At 40.8% G+C, this 24,939-nt stretch overlaps 2 protein-coding genes across 9 annotated transcripts in view; both read right to left on the bottom strand.

Moving 5' to 3' along the window:
- si:ch211-1e14.1 (UPF0606 protein KIAA1549) overlaps nucleotides 1–7,671 on the bottom strand; it is a 47,929-nt gene extending 40,258 nt beyond the window's left edge. For 2 of the 4 annotated variants that reach the window (XM_026927449.3, XM_053235057.1), the window contains exons 1-2: nucleotides 7,171–7,671; nucleotides 6,173–6,356 (exon numbers count right to left, since the gene is read on the bottom strand). In XM_026927449.3, coding sequence (XP_026783250.3) covers nucleotides 6,173–6,287 — 115 coding nt within the window. In that variant the 5' untranslated portion in view covers nucleotides 6,288–6,356; nucleotides 7,171–7,671. The other 2 variants (XM_053235058.1, XM_053235056.1) reach the window with 2 other exon arrangements.
- Nucleotides 7,672–10,578: 2,907 nt separating this feature from the next.
- Nucleotides 10,579–24,939, bottom strand: part of hipk2 (homeodomain interacting protein kinase 2) — an 87,053-nt gene continuing 72,692 nt past the window's right edge. For 3 of the 5 annotated variants that reach the window (XM_026926929.3, XM_026926931.3, XM_053235059.1), the window contains exons 8-15: nucleotides 24,157–24,379; nucleotides 23,018–23,139; nucleotides 20,493–20,623; nucleotides 17,683–17,862; nucleotides 17,241–17,594; nucleotides 16,864–17,111; nucleotides 16,487–16,647; nucleotides 10,579–16,270 (exon numbers count right to left, since the gene is read on the bottom strand). In XM_026926929.3, the coding sequence (XP_026782730.2) occupies nucleotides 15,806–16,270; nucleotides 16,487–16,647; nucleotides 16,864–17,111; nucleotides 17,241–17,594; nucleotides 17,683–17,862; nucleotides 20,493–20,623; nucleotides 23,018–23,139; nucleotides 24,157–24,379 (1,884 nt within the window). In that variant the 3' untranslated portion in view covers nucleotides 10,579–15,805. The remainder of the gene's footprint in view (nucleotides 16,271–16,486; nucleotides 16,648–16,863; nucleotides 17,112–17,240; nucleotides 17,595–17,682; nucleotides 17,863–20,492; nucleotides 20,624–23,017; nucleotides 23,140–24,156; nucleotides 24,380–24,939) is intronic. The other 2 variants (XM_026926930.3, XM_026926933.3) reach the window with 2 other exon arrangements.

Below are 24,939 nucleotides of genomic sequence, written 5' to 3'. Positions count from 1 at the left end.
CACAGTGCAAAATCACACACCCATTCACTCACTACAGACAATTTAGAGATGCCAATCAGTCTACAACACATGTCTTTAGACTGGGGGAGGAAACCAGGGCACCCAGATGAAATCCCTGAAGCACAGGGTGAACATGCAAGCTCTGCACACACAGGGTGGTGGCGGGAATTAAACCCCCAACCCTGGAGGTGCGAGGCAAATGTGCTAACCACTAAGCCACCAAGTTTAGGGCCATGTTCATCATAATTCATTAGTCCTGTATTCAAAGTGGAGCTCATTTTGAATTACTGAAAACAGAAATAACCCAAAAATCTTTTAGGAACCTATGCTGTCTCCTGCAGTACCAGGGGAAGTGGGGCAACTTCTGCAGCTCAGCTCCGCCACCTCTATGCACTGGATTCTGGGAATTGATTCTGCTGCTGCTGTGACCTAAAGAATCTTCTGAAACCTTCAGCCTAGTGTGAGCTGTAGCAGGTAACTCTGAGCTCTTCTGCTAATAAGAGTAACTGTCTGTTTCTTTCTTCCTCTTCCTCTAGAAGACAACAGTCTTGATTTTAATTTGCAGACAGACAGTGAGGGCCTATATATGAAGTCTAATTATACATGTGCATGCTTTGATTTTGATTGTGGAAGTGGAACAACCACTGCTAACACATTTTAATGCAACCTCTGGAACATTCCTATCATAACATGAGACAGATGCTTTAAATGGCAGTTAATGAATTCTGATGGGAGTTAAAACCATCAGTGAGTGTCACTGTGAAATGAGTTAATGATAAGACATGGTGTGCAGGTAAACTGTGGAGTGCTTTATTCATTCTGCTAAAAATGAATGAAGGAGTCATAACGGAAAACACTCCAAATCATACTGTTTGTGAGTGAGCTGCTGTGAGTTATCAAGGAAATCCTGTAATAGTAATTCACAGTCAGAGCTGTTGGACTCACTCACTCTACACGCTTGCCAGTTTAGATACGCATCATGCCCAAAAGTAGTACAAAGATCCGCTCCCAAATTTCTGGCATGACTTAACACAGAGCTTCACGTGTCAAAACAAAGGCAACAAGGCCTTTTCTTTGCACTAGCTAAGGTTAGCCAGCTTGCTCTCGACCACACACAATAATGCACGAACACAATAATCTCTCACAACAGAGCAAACTAGTCAGTGGCAGCGAGCTTACCGGCTGGTGTTAGTGTGCTAGCTAAAACAGCATCTCTTGTTAAAGGAGAGATGTTGTGCTCATTCACCTGATACTCAGTAACTGACAGTCGCTTTAATTTACACAAGCGAGTATTTGTAATACAGAGGAGATGACAGTAACAGAATTATGTAATTATATCCTCTGGATTGGGATGTGTTTCAAAACATACACTACTCTATTAAATAGTATGTTAGTACACTAATGGAGTCATTGCTACTCATGCATCCTTTTTAGTGCTTAGAATATGCTTTGGGATGCAACAGCATTCTTCTCAGTGAGAGCAAAATTACAAAATTTTACATCTTTACAAAAGCATGACTTATTCATTTGCACACGGTTAAATCCCTGACATAAACTTATGAGATTAAAACTGATGAGCTGCGGAGATATAGGAGTCCATAAATCCTCCGCAAATGCTTTACGGAAATTGTATTGAATAATTCCAGTTATTTTTTTCCATTGTATATCATGCATAATGTTTCTCTTTTTCATCTAATACCTTCAACTGGCCTTCATTTCAGACTTTTTTGTTCATTTTAAGCTTTAATCATGCAAACTATATGGCCAGAAGTTTGTGGACACCTGACCATCACACCCATATCATGTGCTTATTGAACATCCCATTCCAGATTTAGGTTATAATATCCTCCACTCTTCTAGGAAGGCTTTCCACTACATTCTGTGTGGCTGTGGGGATTTTTGTTCATTCAGCCACAAGAGCATTAGTGAGATTAGGCACTGACGTTGGGCGAGGAGGCCTGGGGTGTAGTCAGTGTTCCAGTTCATCCTAAAGGTGTTCAGTGGGGTTGTGGTCAGTGATCTGTGTAGACCACTCGAGTTCTTCCACTCCGACTTTGGCAAACCATGTCTTCATGGAGCTCGCTTTGTGCACAGGGGCATTGTCATGCTGGAACATGTTTGAGCCTCTTAGTTCCAGTGAAGGGAAATCTTAATTCTACAGCATACAGAGACATCATATATAACTGTGTGCTTCCAACCTTGTGGCAACAGTTTGGGGAAGACCCACATATGGGTGTGATGGTCAGGTGTCCACAAACTTTTGGCTATATAGTGCAGAAAATACAGGAACAGGAATTTCTCTCAGGGAATTCCTGTCACTAATACAGAATACATTATTTAGTTTATTATTCAGTTATTCATCTTACAGCATAGTACTCAGTAACTACACTGAAACCAATAGGAAAGGTATGTAGTTACACGGGCATGGACTGGGACTTTAGGATGTGTTTGAATTATTATGTACTTAATAGTAACTGACAGAGGTCTCAGAGGTCATGGCGCTCCAAGTTTTTTTTCTGAATCTATACAGTACTAAACTGCTGCTTATGCGTGTCATGGTTTAGAGCCAGGATTATACCATCCTTGGTTGTTACTCATTACTCATTCTGATGGTATTTCTCAGCTGGCATGCCTAAAAATCTTTAAGTAGAGAAATGTGTCCTTTACCAACTCTACCAGTGGAGAACGGTGGTCAGAATGCTTCTACATTTGGAGCACTCAACACCAACTATTAAAGGAACCAGCATTAAAAAGTCTTAGTAAGGTGTTGCACCACCACGAATCACCAGAACAGCTTCAATGCACCCCATCATTCATTCTACGAGTTTCTGGAACCGTACTGGAGTGATGAAGACCATTCTTCCAAAAGATATGCTCTCAGTTGGTGTTTTATTGATGGTGGTGAAGAACACGGTCTAACACATCACTTTGTATTGATTTGCAGTGTAAAGGGACAAGTGAACCCAAACCATGCCAGCAAAAATAAATGCCCCCTACAGCATAACAGAGCCACTGGGTTTTCCTTTAATAATCTGTAGTGTTGTGTGAAGTCAAATCTGAAAATAAAACAAAACTTTTCAGAAGTAGTTCAACAAAAATTGCAAACTACTACCTTTGCACGCAGCTGTATTTTAAGCCTTTTCAAGCTCAGACACGATAGAATAAGGCCACATTTGAAGTTGATAAATTGAATGGAATATAAAGCGCACAGAGCTGTAACACCAATCCTATCTGTGCATCACACATTTCAGAAGAACTTCACCTCTAAAGCTGAACCTCACCAGCATGCTGGGTTTTTTTATTCACATCAGTGGGTATAACCATTGAACCACCAATCAGTGGACATTTTATAATCAATTATTTTCTTGGCTATTCATGTATTCAGTAGTGAAACAGATCGCTGTGTGGTAATGATTTTAAATTTTCCCATTATAGATTTGTTTTTCAGACAGTGCATACTCCTTAGATGGATCATAAACAAATGAATGCAAAGGTCAAACCACCTCTGCGTCTCACAGAAGCGGCATGTAAAAAAAATAAATAAATAAAAAACATGCTCTGTGAATGGTTCTACACCAGCTATGTTTAAAATAGCAGTAGTGTAGATGATGAGTTCAAATCGCAGGAATGCTAGGCACTGTCAGGCCCTTAAGCAAGGCACTTAACCTTCAACTGTTCAGCTTAAGGCTTATAGTAAGTCATAAGGCACTTTAGGTAATAAATGTAATTACACCATACCGCTCTCCATTTTGATTGGTCAGAAGGTGTTGAAGGTAAAATACTTCAGGACTTGCTGTTACTGGAAAATAATCAACTTCAGGGCTGCATTATCTCACTCCTTCACTGATTGTTTTTTTTTTCTAACTGCATGCCCAGTCATGTTTTATTCCTAATTTAGTACACTCGTTTCCCAAATCATGCCAGGAAAAGTTCCAATTAGTCCACTGTTTTCATCAGCTCCTGCTTCCACGCTCCTGATCATTGTTTGTACCTGTGTCTACTTGTCTATTTAGTGTATTTGCACATTTATAGCTAGTCTTTGCAAAATCCTGTACCTGTTGCACTCTAAGTATGAGCTGCACTCCCTTGTTTTAGTTTCCAATGTTCTAGTTTATGGATTTGACCTAGTTAGCCTGTGTTTTGACCTTGGATGATGGATTTACACGTGGTAACCCTTAGTGTCGAGTCTCTAACCCCTACTGTGGATTTTGACAACGAGATTTTGTGATGCAGCTGCCTCACCTGCAAAACACTTAAGTGTAAAAATCTGTCAAAAACCTGGACGCAGTATCTGGCAACTACCACATGAGATGACAACCATTCCAACCTGTTAAGACAGGAGGAGTGCTGTATAGTAGACAGCAATAGCAATCGTTCATCCAACACAGAGCACGCCACAAGCTGAATGGCTCCTTTAAACTGTGGCCAATAACAAATTCATCCATAAAAGTTCAGTCAGTCACTTAATAAAAGAACAGAGAGGCAGACATATGGCATCGAATCTGACATGCTTTGAAAGTGAGAGCAGATGGCTTGTCTTATCCTGCCAAACTCTTCTCAACTTAATAAAACATCACTATTACTAGTATATATCATTTAATCTTGTCAAACAGATGACATCAAAAAGAATAGACTAGGCTAGATAAAATAGAAGTCATTGTTTTGAAGCACCATAACATTTGCATTAACTTAAAGTTGGATTTAAATTATTAGGAGAATTTACAGAGCTTATAAGGGTGTAAAGTTATCCTAAACAATCACAAAGTACCCAGAATCCAAAAACTATAATAGGCATGAGGTAGCGTTAAGAATCTGTACGCTAGGGATTGCCACTTTGAAGAGTTTACTCTGACACAAAAACAATTCCCACTGGGAAAGCAACAAAAGATCTGCACTTAGATTGTACTTAGGCACAGCTCCTAATTTTCATCATGAGGTTATTAATATTAATGACACCCCCTACCATCTCAGCACTGAGCACGACACAGAGAATAAAGCTCCCCAGTGTCATCCACAGACGACTCCTCCGTAAAAGACCAATCGCCAATATCTGAAGCTTAAAGCAAAAATCCACCCTGAACGACTTTGGGTATTAAACTTCATCATTAACACGTGAGTTTAAATTCCATCCAAGGTTTATTTTTGTAATGCTGTTTGACTACCTTCTGATAGTGGCAGCAGTAGGATTTAACCTTTGCTCTACCTAAAGAGAGTGATGCAGCAGCACTTTAGTCTTTTAGTCTGTCCAGTTCTCTGATCTTCTCATCAATCACATTCAGATTCAAAGTTTCAAATTTCACTCTAATACCACTGTCTACCATTGTGCTTGTCATCTCAGAGATCGCTAATTAGCTGAGCCGAGTCTCTGCCATAACTCAGCACAACTACTCTGAACCTCGATTCCAGCATTTTTGCTGCATCCTATGTTTAAAATTACATTACAAAAGGCTCTTGTGATTTTAGTGGCTAACAGTGAAACCTGACCATTGTTTAAAGGTGCAGTAGTTGTTTTTTGTTTTTTATTATGTACATGGAGCTTTGAGAACATGGGTGGGAATTGGGGGGGGGGTGGAGCTTCAAGAACATGTGTTGGAATTGTGGGTGGGGCTTTGAGAACATGGGTGGGAATTGTGGGTGGGGCTTTGAGAACATCAGTGAGATTTGGGGGGGGGTTAAGCTTCAAGAACATGGGTTGGAATTGTAGGTGGGGCTTTGAGAACATGGGTTGGAATTGTGGGTGGGGCTTTGAGAACATGGGTGGGAATTGGGGGTGGGGCTTCGAGAACATGGTTGGGAATTGGGTGGGGGGGGGGTGCTGCGTCAAGGGATGTTGGATCATTTAAAGCTTGACCCCACCTATTTAAGAGTTTGAGACTTAATCTTGAAAAAAGACTAATCTTACCTAATGCACCTTTAACTGTAGTGTGCTATTAAATGGCATTGTAACTGGGCTAGCAATGTCCCCCTGTGACGTCACTGCAGCACACAGCCGCTAACTTGTCACAGGAATAATGCAAATACAGCACCAACCAACAAATTAACAAATTAGCACCAGAATCGCTTCACACATCACAAATCTTTCAGTATGATTCCTCTACCATCACTGCTGCGTTTGCTCCTAAACCTTGCGTTAGTGCAAAGCAGCCGCACTCTTCATCTTTATGCTACTTACCTTGAGCTGGGAGGTATGAGGTCGCCATGGAGACCAGCGTAATCAAGCACAGAGAGAGCACGCGCCATCCTCGGCTTTGCGCCGTCAGAGCAGCTGCACGCGTCACAGCCTCCATTCAGACAAACTCATGTTTTTAGCCGAGGCGATTGGAGAAGAACCGGTCCGCACCGTGGGCGAGGAAAATCTGCAAAATAAAATAGTAATATAAAAAATAGGCATCACACACAAAAAAACACACACAACATGCAATGTAATTCATGCCTCAGTAAATCGCACGAGCGTGCGTTAGAGCGGAATTCTTCGTGCGCGTGCTCATTGTGGGACTCGTAGGTGTGCGCGAGAGCAGCGCGCTCTCTTTGTTTCTTTAGCACGCGCTCTTGCAAGGGGAGAAACCGCCTTTTTTTTTTTTTATTTTATTTTAATACAAACAGCCGTTTCGTTAAAATGGAAATCCCCTAACGTCAATCCTGAACCCGTACCCTGGGCTAATGAGAGGATATCCGGCTACTAAGCGCTAAGTTAATAGCCAGGTAGAGTTCAGAATTAGGTGTTTAATATTTCATTAATCACTGTATGACTAATAAACGTTAACTCTTAGCTCTGAGCCATTCCTCTCAGTCATGGAGAATTTGGTGTACCACTATGTCAAAAGGTTGGTTATCTAGCTGAATTTGTATCAAACGAACAATAACAAACCCGGGCTTACCCTAAGCTCACCATTCAGCGCATTCAGGCTACTTTCCCCAAAGTGCTAAAGAGACTGACAGCGATAACGGTGTCCTGCTGGAGTGGCATGGAATGCTAGCTAAACTAGCTAACTGCCTGTCGCTGCTGCTGACAGCATTTGGTCAGTATTTAAAAAAAGTTCTGCTTTATTCTTGCTAGCTCACATTAATTCCATGAATGCTAGCTAAGCTTTGTGCAAAACGAATTATTTTCGCTAAATGCCACACATGCCTCTGTGAAGCCTTTGCTAATGTTACACACACGACCCTTACCTTACAAGGCGCTTAGTTCATTAAATATCCGCTCGAGATGACGGATTTCATACTCTATTCCAAATCAGGTGCGGATCTAAGAAAAGTTTTTCTCCCATGACATCTAGACATAACGGGCTATTTTTCATGGATAGATGCCTGATTCCTCTCCGCTGATAGAGCATCCTTCCCTCCTCCAATAGCGCCACTCGTACTCGCCACTACACTAGCCCCGCCTCTCCTCTGTACTTATTTGGGCATGTAGTCCGAGGAGCTCGATCGCTATTGGCTGGGAGAGCTGTCCATCAGCAATGGGGTTAGGTTGACTCGCCCACTGGCGTCTGTGGTTTCACGGCAACGCTGCCTGTAGTCTATAGTTTGTAGGACGAGATAAAACAACTAAATTAGTCTCGTAAGGTGTTAAAATGATTACAAACAAAGGACTGGAGAAATAGCAGAGTTAGTAAGTTAAGAATGTAGACAATTGTTTCTAACATGGTGTAATTTCTAATACATAGGAAAATACTTGAATAGAAAGGAGTCACTGGTAAAATATTGACTCACATCGCCCCCTTTTGGTGATGAAGGAAAGGACAATATATATTATTAATAAATAGTTAATAGTAAATTCTTATTCATCCACAGTGATGAAATGCGTTGCATAAAATTGTCTCTAAATAGAATTCATTTCATTTATTTTATTCATGCTTATAAGATCATTTTAAGCATAGTTATAGGTAGGAAAGTGCAACATTGCATAGATATGTTTCCATACTTGAACATGACAACACTTCATTCATTCATTCATTCATTCATTCATCCATTCACCATCAGTATCCTGGTCAGGATCACAGTGAGTCTGGAGCCTATCCCAGAAACACAGACATCCTGGACAGGATGCAAGTCCATTGCAGGGCACCAGGCACAAACTCATTCACACCTACCGGCCCAGTCCTGCTCATGGCTCTAAGATGGTCGGTAAGATCTTGGTTCAAACTGTTGTATTCACAGCGATCAGAGCACAGTCAACTTGCTTCCCTAGCCGATCTGCTGTCCGAAATGGATGGAGAGAATTGACGCCCCCAGCCAGGTCACCTGTGTCTGTGGGTTTTGTCCCTCTGAATAACTCACAAACTGAGGACTACAACCTAGCAATCTAGGAGACACTCCAGAATACAAGAGCCCCTAGTCCTTGGGGCTTATATACCCTTAAGTGGATGTTGCTACTTAAATTACATGAAACTCATTGACTGGATCCAGTGCATTACACAATTCCCAAAATGCTAACTTTTCTTCAGGGAATGCTAGAGCGCAGTAAGCCCCTCAGTAAGCTTCTACAGTAAAAGTGTATGTGGTGAGTATTGCATCACATCAAAGCACAGTGGATGGGATCTCTCTGGGGGCTCAATAACGTATTACTATGTTTAAACCTGGGATTTTTGCCCAAGGTAATATTGTAAATCAATCAATTGACCTTGCGGTGTTCCATGAAGGCAAGCCTGCAGAGCATTTACTGTTGTGCCCAGTGCAAGTATTATTATTAGGTACTATTTAGGCCAGGCAGCACCCATCCCTTCCCCAGACCAGGTGGTGGAAACAAGCTTCCTTGTGTAACCAGAGACAGGCCCACTGAGTGGTGGACATCATCACTGTACATCATGTAGCTTGGTTCTGCAATATTCTTGGGCCATCTTGCATGCATAGCATGTTTAAGATCTACATGCAGATTTTCAATGATGTTCAAGCCAGGAGACTGTGAGGGCCATTCCAAAAGCTTCAGCTTGCCTTTCTTGAAGTAGATCATGGTGGACTTTGAAGTAAGTTTTTAATCATTGTCCTGTTGTAGAAGCCAGTCTCTTTTTAAAGTGTCCTTTTCATCAAATGCTGCTCCTTTTTTTCTCCAAAGATACATTTGATGATTGTGACCAAAGAGTTCCTTTTTTTCTTCATCCGTCCACAGCGCTTGTTTCCAAAATGCCTCTGGCTTATCTAGATGCTCTTTTATATTTTGGAGATTTACTTTTGTGATGAGGCCACAGGTAAGGTTTTCTTCTGATGACTCTTCTATGCAGATCATGTTTGTGCAGGAAACACTTCACAATAGAACAGTGAACCACCACCTCTGTGTCAGCTAAATCTCCCTGCAGGTCCTTGCATATGTGGCCAGCATACAGGCAGTTCTATCTGAAAGTTTTCTTGGTCTTCCAGATCTTGCCATGACTTCCACTGTTCCCTTTAACTTTCATTGTTTAGTGACATTTTAGACAGTGGAAATTGTGAGCTGGAAGCACTTTGATATCTTTTTATAGCTTTCCACTGATTTGTAAGCATCAATTAGCTTAATTTTCAAATCCTCAGACAGCTGCGTAGAGGAGCCCATGGTTATTGAGTGTTAGCACAAGGTTTGAAAAGTCAGAGAATTTATTACACTCTGGAATTGTGATCAGCTGGTAACTCCTAATGACAATTTATGTCCTGAGTAATAAGTCCTAATGAGTTAATTAAGTTCTGAAACTTTACATTTGGAAGGGTGTCCAAACATTTGCATATGCTACAATTACTATTTTTTTTTATTTTTAAGTAAATCGAATACAAAATAACTGTGCAATAACATTAAAAAAAACAAAAAAAAAAAAACATTATTTTTAAAATAATTTCCTGCTGAGGCTGTTTTTACTTCTTTTTACTTAAAAAAAAATGTATATAAATATGAAATTTGGTGGGGATGCCCAAAATTAGAGCAATGCATGACTACCTGACCTACAGTGAAACATACAGTTGTTGTTCCAGTCTCTGTGGAAACAGTATTTAATTTAACAGTCCAATCTGAGAAATGGGAGAATGTCACATTTCTTTTGCTATGCTGAATTACAGGTGACTGAAGAGTTATTGCGTTTGTTTGCCATCTAGCAGCAAGTATAATTAAATGAGTGAAAAGTAGTATTTATAATAACTTATTGACCTCAAACGACATTTAAAACTGCTGCAGGGCAGTTTTGCCCTCTTTGATCTGCTATAAAAACATGAATGCGTTAAACATTACTCATTGGTCACACTTACAGCTTAGTCTATTGTTTTTAGAGTAAGTTTGTTGTTTAACGGAGTAACCAACCATGTAACATGTAACAGCCATGTAACAGTACGGCGAGAACGCTTATCAACGAATAGGATGGAGTGGTTAGCACTAACTATTGTGTAATTTCCTATAACTGGTTTGAAGTGCTATATTCCTTACAAATGTGTGACATGTATATATGAGAATGCTTTGATTAATGAAGTCAAAAATTATGGTCTGTTCTATGTAATATCACGTGTATTAAGCTAAATAAATTAACCATTAACATTGTCTGAATGTTATAAAACATAAAAAGCACATAAGAGACATCAGGTATCATGCCAAGTATACAAAAGTATCATGAGATGAGGAGATTAATGCTGTGACAGTTTAATGTAAATCCAAGACAAAGTGTGATTACATTTCTACACATATACAATATGCATATGTGAGCATACAAATTCTCATTAATAACTCGATTCACCTTGGAGACCGAAAAAATGATCAAAAGTAACAGTGAATAACAAGCTATAACATAGTTCACCACAATGCGAGCCCCTTCTCACCCTACAGTTAGTAAATAGAACAATTAAAATAACTATATTCTTCTATAACCCAGATGTTTGTTAAAATCCTCCATAAATTTACACTGCTATCGTTAGTTGTCGAAGCCTAATATAAATTCACTCAATTTTTCTACAACGAAAATTAAGAGAAGCACACAACATCTTAATGGTAACACAAGCGCTTAGTTAGCAAGTACTCAACTTTTTGGAGTTAAATCATTCTTCTTATTATCATTATTATATTCATTTTTAACATTCTATAAAGCCAGTAAAATATCCATTCTCATAACATACTTAATAATATTAGTCTAAGGTACAGGGTACACATAGCGCTACGTTAACAGATTGAAATAATGAGACTTCACACTTCTTCAAATCCCCAATAAAGAAAGCTAAATAAAAAGAAGACATTAACAAAGAAACATACTTGAAAATACTGCAGCACACAATAGCTTTGACAACAACTAATGAGATACACCATTGAGTAACCCTACAGCAATAGACACAAAAATCAGGGTCAGGGTGCGATGCTTTCTTAGGTCTTGAGATATTATAGAAAAATATTACATTTTACTTGTTTCTTGTTGCTGTGCAAGTAGAAAAAAAGTTCATGTAATAGATGGCTGCACAAATGGCTACAGTGCATCACAGCTACATAACAGATTACCGTGGTGACTTGTGACGAATTGTCGTTTTGTCAGGTTGAATCTGACAGATTTGTGTTTGATCAAGTGCGTCTGCAGCACCGTCTGCAGGGAGAACAGGACATACTGCAGCTAGTACACCTTTACATTACTGAAGTAATGCAAGGCCCTTTCAGAGCTGGTTAGATAGTCAGGTTTAAGTCCATCATGTGTTTACCTAACTGAGAATCTGACCAAAGTTAAAAATTAAACTCCATACTTAGACCTCTACTAGGGGTTAAAGATCTTTGACTTTTTTTGGTTCTAAAAAGTATGGAGAATGGCCATTTCTACATTTTGGCCTCTTAGCACTTTTGCACATGCAGGTTAATGACTCCATTAAACTCATGACCCTTCTGTTTTAACCCACGCCCTAAAAAAAAAAAGTCAAACACTTAACAAAAGGGCTTTAAGTTTGTTGAAGTGCTGTCACTGTGTCACCAAAAGAAAGTGATAAAACACCTGTCAGCTCTGATGTTGTTCAACAGTGTGTGCTTCACAAAGCGTTCTTATACTGATTAGATTATTTAGGGTAATAAACAACATTTTCCCTTGTCAGGAAATTAAAACGCTTCAAAGAGTTACCTAGGAGGACATCTGGCGCTGGAAATGTCTTTCAAACTGAAGGGGAACATAAGACTGTTACAGATTTGATTACCATGAATAAAAGCAATGCAAAAAAGTTTCACAAAAAAATGAAATACAAGAATGAGTCAATTTTGACCATTGCTTAAAGCTTCGAGTTCATAGTTTGGAAGGCAGTGTTTTGACATGTGGATGAATTTCCAGGAGGTGATGATGTAAAGAAAATCATAGTTAAAAAGACCTTTTGTTTGAAATTGTTATATATATAAAAGATGCTTACTTTTCAGACATAGCACATTTTGGTAATAGTAAGGTCACTGGATCTGTACTGCAACCTATGTATCAAAAAATTCAGTTACTACTTTGTAGAGCTAATAGGGCTTTTCTCATTTAGTTTAAACGTGGTAAGCTAAACAAAATGAAAAAAAAACAAACAAAACAAGACATTACTTTGAATAATACATTTTTGTGGATGTTAATGGTTATCAAGTTGTTCTAGTGAGACATATTGCATCCTTTTTTTTTTTAGGAAAAATGTACATTTACAGTAAAAAGATGGCACTGTTCATATCAGCTAATAGTTTTATATATATAGATATGAGATGTTTAGTCTCACATTGTACATTCATTTTGTGCTAGTGACCATTACTGTTATCTCGTTCAGGTCACTATGGAGTACTGCTTTATGTTTGTTAATTGATTCACATACTTCATACTTCATCACATTAGTAAAGCTGAAGAACTTGTAACTAAAATGTGTAAGATGAATAAGTGGCCTTACTTTCATATAGGAATCAAATATAGAAATGAGTTATACAGTGGGATTTAAACAAAAGCACTGAGCAGCTTATGACAGCATGCACAGTTAGGTTAATGGTGATTTTGCATGAATTCTATATAATTATTGTATCCTATATGCTGTGGTCTTGAATATTTCTAATATTGTTCTGATTTTTCTTTCTCTGTCAGTCATCTCAGTTTCTTCGATGGACAATTCTGTGCATCAACACACTGAATTTCTTTGGTGGGAAGAACTACAAGTGTGAAATGACAACGAGTCCCCATGTGGTCAGACAGGCCAGTCTACATGAGGTAAGACAGGACCAGAGACTATAGACAGTGCAGTGAGACAGGACAACGCTTTCTAATATGGAATGTTAGATGTATTTCTAATAACACAGGAACCTCTCCGTCTCAGTGTCCTGGGGCCAGTGAGCTTGTACGGGTCCTAAACAAGCTGACTACAACTTAAAAATCAATAGACATCCTGACATCCTACATCATTCACATCCAAATGAATAAAATTCTAGTAAAAACTATCAGATAAGCTCATGAATTAAAAGTGTTTGGGTAGAAGTTATCATAACCAAAATCAACACTTTTGATTACTAGATGCCCCTAAGAATACTTAGCATTATTACAATATATGACCACCAGATACAAATAAAAATGAGCCTAATGATAATTAAAAAACCTTGACAATTATTCTAAATGTATTTCTAACTGACAGAATATATTTGTAGCATAGCATGATAATAAAAAAAAATGCAAAAATAAAACCACTTCAAATGCAAGTACTATGGCATGACATGAGAGGGGAGAATCAGATGCACTCGGAAAATCACATGCATGTGCCCTCATCAAGTCAAATCACTTAATCATTGGCGAAAACACAAGCCGACATTAACTCAAGCAGCAAAAAGAAAAAACCAAAAACAACAAAACAAAACGTTGGCCCAATTTCTTCCCCATATTAGCTATCCCTTTCTCTTAAAGGGAGATCTAGCACAAGTTCTTCTTTTAATTAAGACAAAGAGGAATAACAAATTTCTGCAACTCTTTCAGGTGAACAATCCCTACTGTGACTGGCTTCAGTTCATGCTAAGAACCACAGCCTTCAAAGCACACAAAAACCAGCACGGATCTTCCCAACAACCCTTTGGATCAGAAGGTAGTGTGTTTTCATGCAGTGCCTTAAGTAGCGCAGATTCCTCCAGGTCCTACCGACATGCTCAATGCCAACATGCTATTCTCATTAAGATGTGGAATTTAGTCTCCCTCTCTCCTCCCTACAATTCCCATCCAAAATCCATCCAGTGCCATCTTTTAGCACCTTAATCGGTCCTGTCCCTACCTCGACCCACTCGCTCACCCTCACAGGTTTACTATTTCAACATCATTTCTGCACCAGGCTCACTGGGGCCGTTCAATGCTGTTCGCTCTGCAAACACTCCTGCTCTTCTGACCTCCCTCCAGAAAGCCCTCCCCGATGTGCTGCAAATGGACACCATTAGCAGATAATATACTTTGACCTTAACCTCAGTTTTATGACTATTAATCAAACGTATTAGCACAGGTTTTCAAATTAATCACATGTAGTGCTTCAGTTCCATCAATTCACATCAATCTGCTGTTATAACAAAACAAACACAAAGCTCAGTGCCACTGAATAGGTTCCTAAGACACACAGCTACGCTATACAGTAAACATACTATACATAATATAGTAACAAAATGTTACTAATCTTTACCGAATGACAACTTTGGTTCATTACTCCAAGGAAGTATCTTGGTCTAAATGTTAAATAAGCTCATGCATGCTAAACAAGAAGCACTGTTGTACGAAATGGTGTTGTGTATAATAATCTAGCTAATTACATTTAGGACTATGCTTACACCTGGAAGTTAAGAACAAAACATCTCAGACAAAGATGTCCAACCTAGAAGCCAACGATCAAACTAGTTTCTGTTGGTTCTAAAAGGTTTTCCAGCCAAGTAAACTGTTGTAATATGTGTAAGGCACTACGAGGGAACAATGATAAACCTAAGACCGTGGAGGAATATATCGCACAAAGGTGCAGAGGAAGGTGTACCACGCACATGGCCAACAGCAGCACACACGTGCACAGACTATTATGTTATACATGCTCATGTTATTACAACAACGTTGTGCAATCACATTTAAAGAGGAGGAACAAAAAATTCTATTGGCATCAGAAAGGTTCTTCATAAAATAAGCGGGTGAAATTTGCTACATTCTAAAAAGGGGGGCCTAGCTAAATGTCCTACTGTATGACAAAACTTATTTTCTTTTCTAAATGTGAACACAAACAGAGAAAAAAAATCTATAAATACACTAGAAAGTCTTTTGTCTTTTTTTTCCTCATATTTCCAGAAGATTCCTCCAGCTGTTGTTAGGAGAGGACGGTGGAGTACGTGCAGCACCCATCACCGTAAGTGATTCGGAAATGTTTAAGACAGTTCAAGGCCATCATTATTTTTTTTCTTTGTAGAGCAGCAGATATCCGTATTTCACCTTATATAACGTTCTCATCCACCACGTGACCTCAGCTCAACAGTCAGTGAAAGAACAAAAAAAGGAACAAAAAAATAACAAATGAGCTAATAAAACTCCCAGTCTCTCCCAAAATGCCAACAGGCGTGACCATGCTGTAAAAGAAATTAAATGCAAAAATATATGATTTCCATATTGAAAATAATGAAAAAAAAAAAAAAGAAATGGAACTGGCCCTTTTTTTTTGAAAAGAAAACCAACTCATATGAAAAGAAAACTCCTTTCAAACTCATCCCTTCCCTCCCGTAGTACTCTTTCTTTTTCCATCAGCGTCTTCATTGTCTTCAAGTTTAAGCGTGACGGGGTCAGGGAAAGGGTTCGGGGCCGTTAAGCTTGGGCATGTCTCACTGACTCTGTCTTTAGTGGGGAGAGGATGGGAAGCAGCGTTGGACTCGACTCCAGTGTTTTCGGGTCTAGAGATACGGGTATTGGTTCATCTTGGTGGGGCTCAAGGGATATCCAGTGTAGACAGTGGAGGCAGGCGAAGCGCTGATGTATGTTTGGTGGGCAAACTGGGGCTGGTACTGGCCGTGGTGCAGCGTGGGGGATGGCAGCACACGGTGGCCCATGCTGACAGGTACCTGGTGCACAATGCTTGGTGGGTAGCCAGCGTGTTGGACTGCATGGTGTGCTGAACCCTGTGATGCCACCAGATGTGCCACAGTGCCAGTGGATCCCAGGGCAGCAGGGGTGGTGTACGTGTAAAGGTGGGGTTGGCCAGATAAGTGAGTGGCAGCTAGGTGGGGGTGCACATTAGCGCTGTGGGAGGGACTGTTGTGGTGAAAGGAATAGGGAGCTTGAGCAGCCATTGTGGGTGTGATATAGGCTTGCTGTCTCCTGTGTCCTCCATTTCTCTCTACCGCCATGTGCTGCTGAGCCTGCAAAACAGTATGTAGTGTTATTCATCTTGTTTTGCACTCATCATGCTATATGCACCAGGGGTCATGTATTGTTTTGGCTTGATACTTTACACCACCGTGTACGTGCATATGGATGAGCTAGCGATAAAAATCCACCTGACGCTACTACGCACATCAAATCCATACATCAAATGCAAACCAGAAAGTGTGACCATAAACCCGTAAACTCCACACCTGGCTGAGATTGAGCGGCTGCTGCTGGAAAGGGTGTGGCCCGGAACGTTGCTGCCGATATGCTCCGCCTCCGGGAACACCCCCTGATGAGTGATTGTTGGCTGACAGGCCTCCATTGGAGGATTTAAACTTGTAGGCAGGATTCTGGTGGTTCATTGTGTCTGTAGTGATAAAAGATATATTTCTAATTTCAGCAATATCTAGTAATGTGAAAAATGATAAATACAGGAAATAGAGAATATCAGTCAAGCAGATTCATGGAGACTTCATTAATATACCTTCATCTGGCTACAGGTGCTACAGACAGCACTGAACTATATCGAATGCATGTTAAATTTTTGGAATGGTAGACTTATTGAGAAGAGTCTCCGTCTCACCAGGCACAAGTCGATCACACTCGCTCAGGTTCTCGCTGGTCTGGCTCTTCAGGGGAGGGATGATGATGGTCCGGGGATTTCCGTTGTTGTAGTCATCCAGCACTGTGCCCTTAGAGTCATAGTTGTTAGCGTTGGGGCCGTTGGTTCGGGACTCAACAGCGTAGGGGCTGTTATTGCTGGAGTCAGAGTCTGGGGAGTCGTGGACAGTGACACAGCTGATGACGTTCTTCCGCTGCTTGGATGATGTGCTGTGCGGAGATGAGAGCAATACAGGTAGGAAAATCATTAACATCTGTGTAATCTAATTGCTATTTGAACAAGCAAAATACAAGAAATTTCAATATACATCAAAAAAATTTCAGTCCAACCCTGCTGACCTGGTGTTACTGGGCTGCTTGTGCTCATCCTCCTCATCTGTGTCGCTGCTGATGGTGATGATGCTGACAGCTGGACTTGGGGTGTCGGGGATGATGATGGTCTGCCGAGGGGGGTTGTGTTGGTTGTGTTGCGGGTGTTGGTTGTGTGGTCCGTGGTGCTCTCGCGTTGTGCTGGATGCCTGCTCTTCTCCCCACCCTCCTCCTCCTCCTCCACAGGCCTGAGGTGGGGCGCAGGTAGCAGAGGGGCCGTTTTGTACCACAGCACAGCGTGGCGGTGTGTTCTCCTTCACACGTTTCGAGCGCTGAGGGGACAACACCGCCTGAGAGGAAGATACCTCATAGGCGGACACATTCCTGAGACAGGAAGGCACAAAAAAGCGTCAGAGAATAAACTCTTCCATCCCATCTCACAAAAACCCAAATGTGTTAGTCTCTCACTTACCTGTTGCTCATCTGCTGTGGCTTACTCTTTTTGGAGGATGAGCTGTTGTTTGACGGCTGCCTCATTACATGAGCTACGCCCACATTCAAAGGCTGTTGGGAAGGCAGGGACACGTGACTGGCAAGCAAGGCTGGCTGTTGCATGATGGGATTGTAATGGCTGCCATGGGGATGGGAATTCCTGAAAAAAAAGCAGCTTTTATAATATACAACCTTTTATACTCTTTTCTCTTTGGGAAATCAAATGCCAATGTGGAATGACGAAAGCTTGTCTTTTTCAATTCAGCTCCATTTTATCTTCTTTTCTTGAAGCCGAATCCACGTCAGAGATAAATAATATGCTCAGCTCTCCCAAAAAGGATAAGGCCCTGTCTTAATAAAGACATGTAAATCTATCCAAATCTAAATAAATCATGCAACACTCAACAATGATCCACGTGACATGACAATGCTACCAATCATGACCTAATGCAATATGATGTTTGTCCAGTAGAAGGCAGCAGTGTCTGTATGGGATACAGAGCAGACTGACAGCAGAGGGATGGCTCTCAGAGGAGAGATCTCTGACTCTGCAGTGCGAGTGCGACACTCCTGCAGACGGGCTCACTGAGGACAATAGAACCGTCAGGGCTGGGCTGAAGGCTCGCATCTCCACTTCTCACGACATCAGCAACCTACATGTGCCCGAGCCTGCTGCCCACACAGCAACGTGAGCCAGCTCAAATCCTTCCCCTTATAGTTAACTCAGTGACCTGAGCTGCCCCATGAACCACTCAAAAACTCTTAAAACATTTAACATGAATTCTCTATTAGTACTGAATGCAATATGATGTGCATTTGACTAGCAGATTTTAAAATAAAACTGTACTTCATTTTACATGCATAATTCATGAGCAAACCCAGCTGGTAGGCTGAGTACACAGCTTCCTGCCTCGTTCAACTTGCTCATTCATCAAAGTCAAATAGCCATGCAATATAACACTTTTCCCCTGTGTTTTATAGGTGCAAATGAGTATCAACATGCTCAGTAATGGGGTATAGTGATGTGTGCATTCTTTTGATGTATACATATTAGCAGGGGTATAATTAATAACTACAGCCACACTACATCTTCACTGCCTCAGCATGACAGGGCTTAACCATAAGGAGGGCATATTTCCCTTCCATTCTAAATGTTTCCATGTTCTCCATGTTTCCCTTCTAAATGGAGCAGCGCAACTCGAAATGTATAACATTGTTTTAGGCTGGTTGATATACCTCAAAAACACCTCCTGCCATTGATTATAATAAGAACAGCATGATGGATGACATGTACCAGTGAATGGCAATGCGTATAAATAACGCTCAGTTGTCTGTTCAAAAAGTTGAACTTTTGACCATGTGTCAGCCTAGAGGAGACGTTCTGCATGGCTTCAGATGTTGACCAAGATAGAGGAGGAACTAATCGTGGTTGTCGGCTAACATTAGAAACTGCACAATTCAACTTTCCACATCTTACAGCAAACACAAGGACACACAGTTTACCTATAAGGTGTAACCTAATAGTGTGTTTGAAATCTTCATCTGCTCAGCTAAATTGCAAGATGCTTTGGATAAAAACATCTGGCAAATGTGTAAACGTATTATAGAGCTATTCTATGACTTTCTTGTGTGACTAAACTTTTGTGTGTGTGTGTGTGTGTGTGTGTGCGTGTGCGTGCCAGGGGCTTATCTGTATCTGTACCTGTATCAATTCTGTGTTTACATTTTTTGTATTTGTATCTGTATTCAGACTTGAACCAAGTAGGTGTGGCCTAAACCAGAAGTGTTTTTTTTGTTGTTGATTTAGTTTTGTTTTGTTTTTAATCTTACCTCTATGTCCCCAGAAACACTGGGAAAACAGAAACCCAGAAGTAAAGAACTGCCAGCACTGTTATCAGTGCCAGCTCCTTATCACTCAAGTTCACGATTGGTCTAAACTAGAGGTGTGCACGGGACTGATTTTTAAATCCTGCAGTTATTTTTTTTGTTTGTACCGGTCCACGATATTTCTAAACACATTTAGTTGGGTCAATTTACCAAAGTATAAAGAAACTAGTAACCTAATTTAAAGCATCATGACCCTGAACAGGCAGTTACTATGTAAATGTGCTGTGCAGTGATGCACAAGCTTGACATATGATCGCTCATGCAACTTTTTATTGCAACCGAATGCACACCTCTAGCCATGTGAACCTTCTGTATATCTGTACTGATATCCGTTTAGGATAGTTTATCTGTTCAATCTGAATAATGTATTCACATTCAGTTCCCTAGTGTGTACGTACATGTAGGCCTAAAACTATGTAAAATATGTATATATTTTTTACAAAATTTTTTACTGTTTAGGTTAATAAACATCATTTCATTGCCTTTCTTACTATAAACTAGGTTTAAATTAAAGCTAAATTTACTCCATATTATGCACTAATATTAAGCACTATGGGATAAATATTGTTTTTAAATATCACTGTAAGGAGCTTGCATCCATTTGTTTTCAGACTGAATCTTAGCCGACTAGCCAAGATGGCAGTGACACCAAATGAATACAAATAGCTGTAGGATAAACTGACATTTTTATTTACAGATATTATTTCTATGCAACTTGAACCACATTTTCTGTTTTCAATTCTCATATTGAGTATACAGTAACAAACATTGATCTTTGCCCAGAAACACGCCTACAACAAATCAGCAATGCATATCAATTTAATTTCATATGCATGCCAAAATCGCTCTTGTGAAAGCTGCCTTATTCTCTGTAAATGAGTGAGGGGACACAGGTGGTCTTACCTCCAGTTGGTCAGGGGCTGAGAGGTGCTCATGGAGTCCGGGATGACGGTGGCATGCTGTACAGAGGTGTGGGTGAGCTGCTGCCACGCTGGAGGCAGCAAGATCTGCTGGGTACCAGAGGGCCAGGCCTGCTGCAAGACAAGGAGAGAACGAAAGAATAGAGGGTGTTGGGTTCATAGTTTGAAGTTTGCACTGCAGGAGGTACAAGAGTGTAAGACTCCCAACTAAACAGATCCGTTAGAACACCCACAGGTTTAGAATAAGGAGAAAAGGACAAAGCTATTTGCAGCTGTGACCATTAGCAACTGTGCCAAACTGTGCCAAAGAGCTACCAAACGGGTCAAACATCCCCTTTAGGCATAGTGACTATGCAGGGAGGAGCATCAAAAATGTGTTCTCTTCTTTCTCTAAATTACTGTAGTAATACATTTATATCAAGAAATATAATACACAGCATAAAGCAGACAAGCGCATCTCATTTATCTATTGCCACTGTCCTCTACAAGTGCTCAAAACATTCAACACCAAAAATGAAACAACTTTGGCAAAAAGCCACTGCTGAATAACAAAAAAGCTTTTGTCGCTTTCATTTAAATTTTTGTTTCATCCTTTCCTTGGCACCGATATCTTAAGAGATTCATAATGCACCTTGAAAAATGAAGCATGGCCTTGACTCACATCTCAAAAAAGATAAGACCTTGCCTTAATAAAGATATGTAGCATCTCCTAGGCAGTGCACTGATGGCTTTGACGTTTTCCAAATCAGCTCAGGATTTAATTAAATTCAGGAGCCCCCATTCAGCGGCTTTGTAAGGAGCTGCTTTGTATGACTGGCATGGAGTGCACGGAGTGCCAGGCGTAATTTGCCCAGAGACGTGGCTAGCAGAGGAGTGTCTGCAGCTCTAATGGCTTAATGCAGCTCTACTGATTAGCAGTTTAATGTTCAACTAATGAATTGTTGCTTTAATACCATTCGCACATCTAGTTTACGGTGCCATCAGTATGGGCTGTAGTGCTTGGCTCACACAAAGGGGGCCTAACCACAAACGGCAGGGGTCTATTATGTTTAAGCTTAGAGACAGACCAAACAAGGGCCTTAGGGGGGAAAAAAAGGTTCAGTTATGTTTGGCCATGTCTTTAGTGGTACATGGCTTCCAGTTTTGCTGGAATATTCATAAAGCTGTTTGCTGGATGTCTAAAATTACCAGGATATTTACTGTCACCTTCATCTTTTGCCTGCTGTTGCTATGGACTGAATTTTTTTTTGTCTGAAGAAAATGTTGGGATTAGAGGAGAGGTGCATGGAGGGCGGTCATTAGTCGAGTTGAACAATTTATCTCAAAGACTCAAGCTGTGAAACATAAAAGTGCATAAAACTAGAACATGTCCTTTTTCACGTACTTTGGTGATGTTTTCCCAGAACACTTCAAGTCAGCAACTGGTATTGTTTTAGCTGAAATAAAAAGCTGAAAGCACTATTAACCTATATGCAGTGCACACCTTCGACTTCCTTTAAGGTAATGACTTTATTCTCAGCAGATAGCAGATTATTTTTTCTTTTGCAGCCACACTGTCACAAATATTTATGTCTATAATAGACATTATGTCCCTGCAGCCCTTTTCCTACATTCTGGGCACTTTCAGTTCTCTCATACTGGCCTGGGGTGTGTAATCAGCTCGTCTGCCCTGGAACTGTAACCCAGATAAGGGCTCTTTTCCATGCATAGCCATCTTCTGCACAACCCCCATTCTGACATGGCGCCCAGTCTCTCTCGCTTGGTGAAGGCCCTTTGTCACCCCTAGAGGCTCTGAATGCTCTCCCTCCCTGATTGTTCCTGCATTTTCTGCATTCCTGATCCAGATAAAGGCCTAGGCAGCCTTCTGGGACCAGCCTCATCCCTCTTCACACACACTTGAAAGACACGAGGGCTCTCAGACCTTCAGGCAAACAAGCATAGAGCGAGAAAGGGACCAGGTTTTCTCACACAAACGGACATTAAAATTGGTAAGAAATTACGTGCGTCTATTCCATAAAGTAAGTAACTAAGGTCTGATTTAAACTGGCTGGAAAGTATCAAACTCCAACAGCTAGTCAAGAAGTTCAAGCCAAACATCATCAATCCAGTGCAGGTCCTGCCTTATGGCCCCTGAGGCTAAAAAACCCGTCAGCATCCATAGATCTTTCTGAGAGCCGGCCTCTGTCATGCTCGTCAGACCATGACTGGCTTTCACTCCAGGGAAAAAAAACACAAGTGCTGAGTTTCAGTGGAGACAAAAAGCCCAGCCTGGTAACAGACTCTGGGACCAGCTCCTGTGACACACACACACAATTATAATATATGACCAAACGAGAAAGACTTTGTCAGAGGAGGTGAATTATAGTTCATTAAAACAAAATGGGTCATGCTAATTGCTCTTTTCCAAAGCCACATTCAGCTGTAGCAGTGCATTCAGGAGACACAGACTATAATTAGTTTACCACGCATGGTTCTTCATTGCCATGGTGAAGGAGGAAGAGTTTGTACCTGTGTGAGAAGGCCAGGTTGGATCTGCAGGGGTTGACCGCCAGGGGCTTGAGTCACTATGGGAACAGCATTCTCCATCCGTACGGAGTAGCCGCTGTGCTTGGAGGGGGATGCCTGCAACCCTGAGGACACACCATAGGCACCACAGGACTTATCATCTGTATTTCTAGTTCTATTTATAACACATGACTGACATTTACATGCAGCAAGTGATTATAGGAAATTGAAATAAATTAACGGAATAACTGAACTAATGTTGAGACCTCAGTGCTTAGACATCAGGATTTGAAGGTTCACTACTATACACTCACTGGCCACTTTATTAGGAACACGTGTACACCTGCTAATTCATGCAATTATCCAATCAACAGAAGACCACATCAGGTTCCACTCCTGTCACCTAAACTGAACCTAACCTTAGACTTTTTCCAGTCTTCAACTGTCCAGTTTCATTGAGCTCGTGCCCACTGTAGCATTAGAGTCCTATTCATGGCTTACAGTAGTGGAATCTGAGCTGCTGTTGTGTTCCACCTCAAGGTGCTGTTTGTTGAGGTTTTCTGGTCACCATGGTTATAAAGACTGGTTATTTGAGTTACTATAGCCTTCGTGGGTAGCCAGAACCAGTCTGGCCATCAACAAGACATTTCTGCCTGCAGAACTGCCACTCACTGGATGTTTTTGTTTTTTGCACCATTCTGTTTAAACTCTATGGACAGTTATGTGTGAAAATCAGAGGAGATCAGCAGTTTCTGAAATGCTTAAACCAGCCCGTCTAGCACTAAGAACCATGCCACGATCAAAGTCACCGAGATCATATTTTTTTCTGATGTTTGATGTGAACAGTAACAGAAGCTCTTGACCTGTATCTGCATGACACATGTATCTGCATGATTTTATGCGGTGTGCTGCTGCCACATGATTGGCTGATTGGATATTTGCATGAATGAGCAGGTGTACAGGTGTTCCTAAAAAGGTGGTCGGTGAGTGTATATTTAATTATTGCACATTGTTAAATAACTAGCATTCTCTCTGGAAATAGAAATGTTTTACAACTCCTCAATCCCTCTGCAAATCCAAGTATAGACACAGACATGTTCAAAGGGAACCTAAGACTCCATGTGCAGGAATAGTGCTCTCACCTTGGAAGGTGGGTGGGCATACAATGAGCGCCTGCTGGAAGGGATCAGGCCGAGTGGTACAGAGCTGAGGGGCGCCAGGCTGCAGGGGCATGGTCCTGGGTGCCACGGCAGCCATGGGCGCTGCAGGAGGCTGGTAGAGTGCAGATTGGTAGTTTAGTATGGAGACATCGGGATTGGCAAGGGAAAGGGTGGCACTGGTGGAGGAGGGAGCCAGGTTGGTGGCCTAAAGGAACCGATGGAGTCAACAAACAAACAAAGACAAACAAAAGCATGAGGAGTGGGTGTGGGAGGGGACGGGGTGGAGTGACAATAAATAAAATACAATAAATAAAAAAAAAAACAATAAAATCATAAATAATAAAAATGCACTGATTATAGAGTAGGTGTCATCATCAGTGAAGGATGTTTTGGGGAGGATGTCTCAAAAATGACAAAAATGGCTTTTAAGAAAACTGCAATTGATGATGTTGAAAGCCAAACCAGCCATGCATTTTACAAGACTAAACAAGCTGGATGTACTATTCTACACAGATGTGAGATCTTAAATATTTTAAGACTGCAAATAAAAAAAACTAAATCCATCCTTTTAATGCTTCATATTTGAAGTCATCCTTTTAATGCTTCATATCTGAAGTCATTAATAATCTGTTACGTATCAACACAAATGCTACATTTATTTGATGTGCAGCACAAGTACATCTGGTGTTCAATAAAACGGCTTATTGACCGCTACACGGGGATGGGAGGGTGACGGAGGATGAGTACGTGTCAATCAATGCTCTC

Source organism: Pangasianodon hypophthalmus, chromosome 6, assembly GCF_027358585.1.
Source record: "Pangasianodon hypophthalmus isolate fPanHyp1 chromosome 6, fPanHyp1.pri, whole genome shotgun sequence".
Classification (NCBI taxonomy): Eukaryota; Metazoa; Chordata; class Actinopteri; order Siluriformes; family Pangasiidae; genus Pangasianodon; species Pangasianodon hypophthalmus.
Note: the sequence above shows the minus strand (reverse complement) of the source record. Positions and strands in the feature narration are given on the sequence as shown.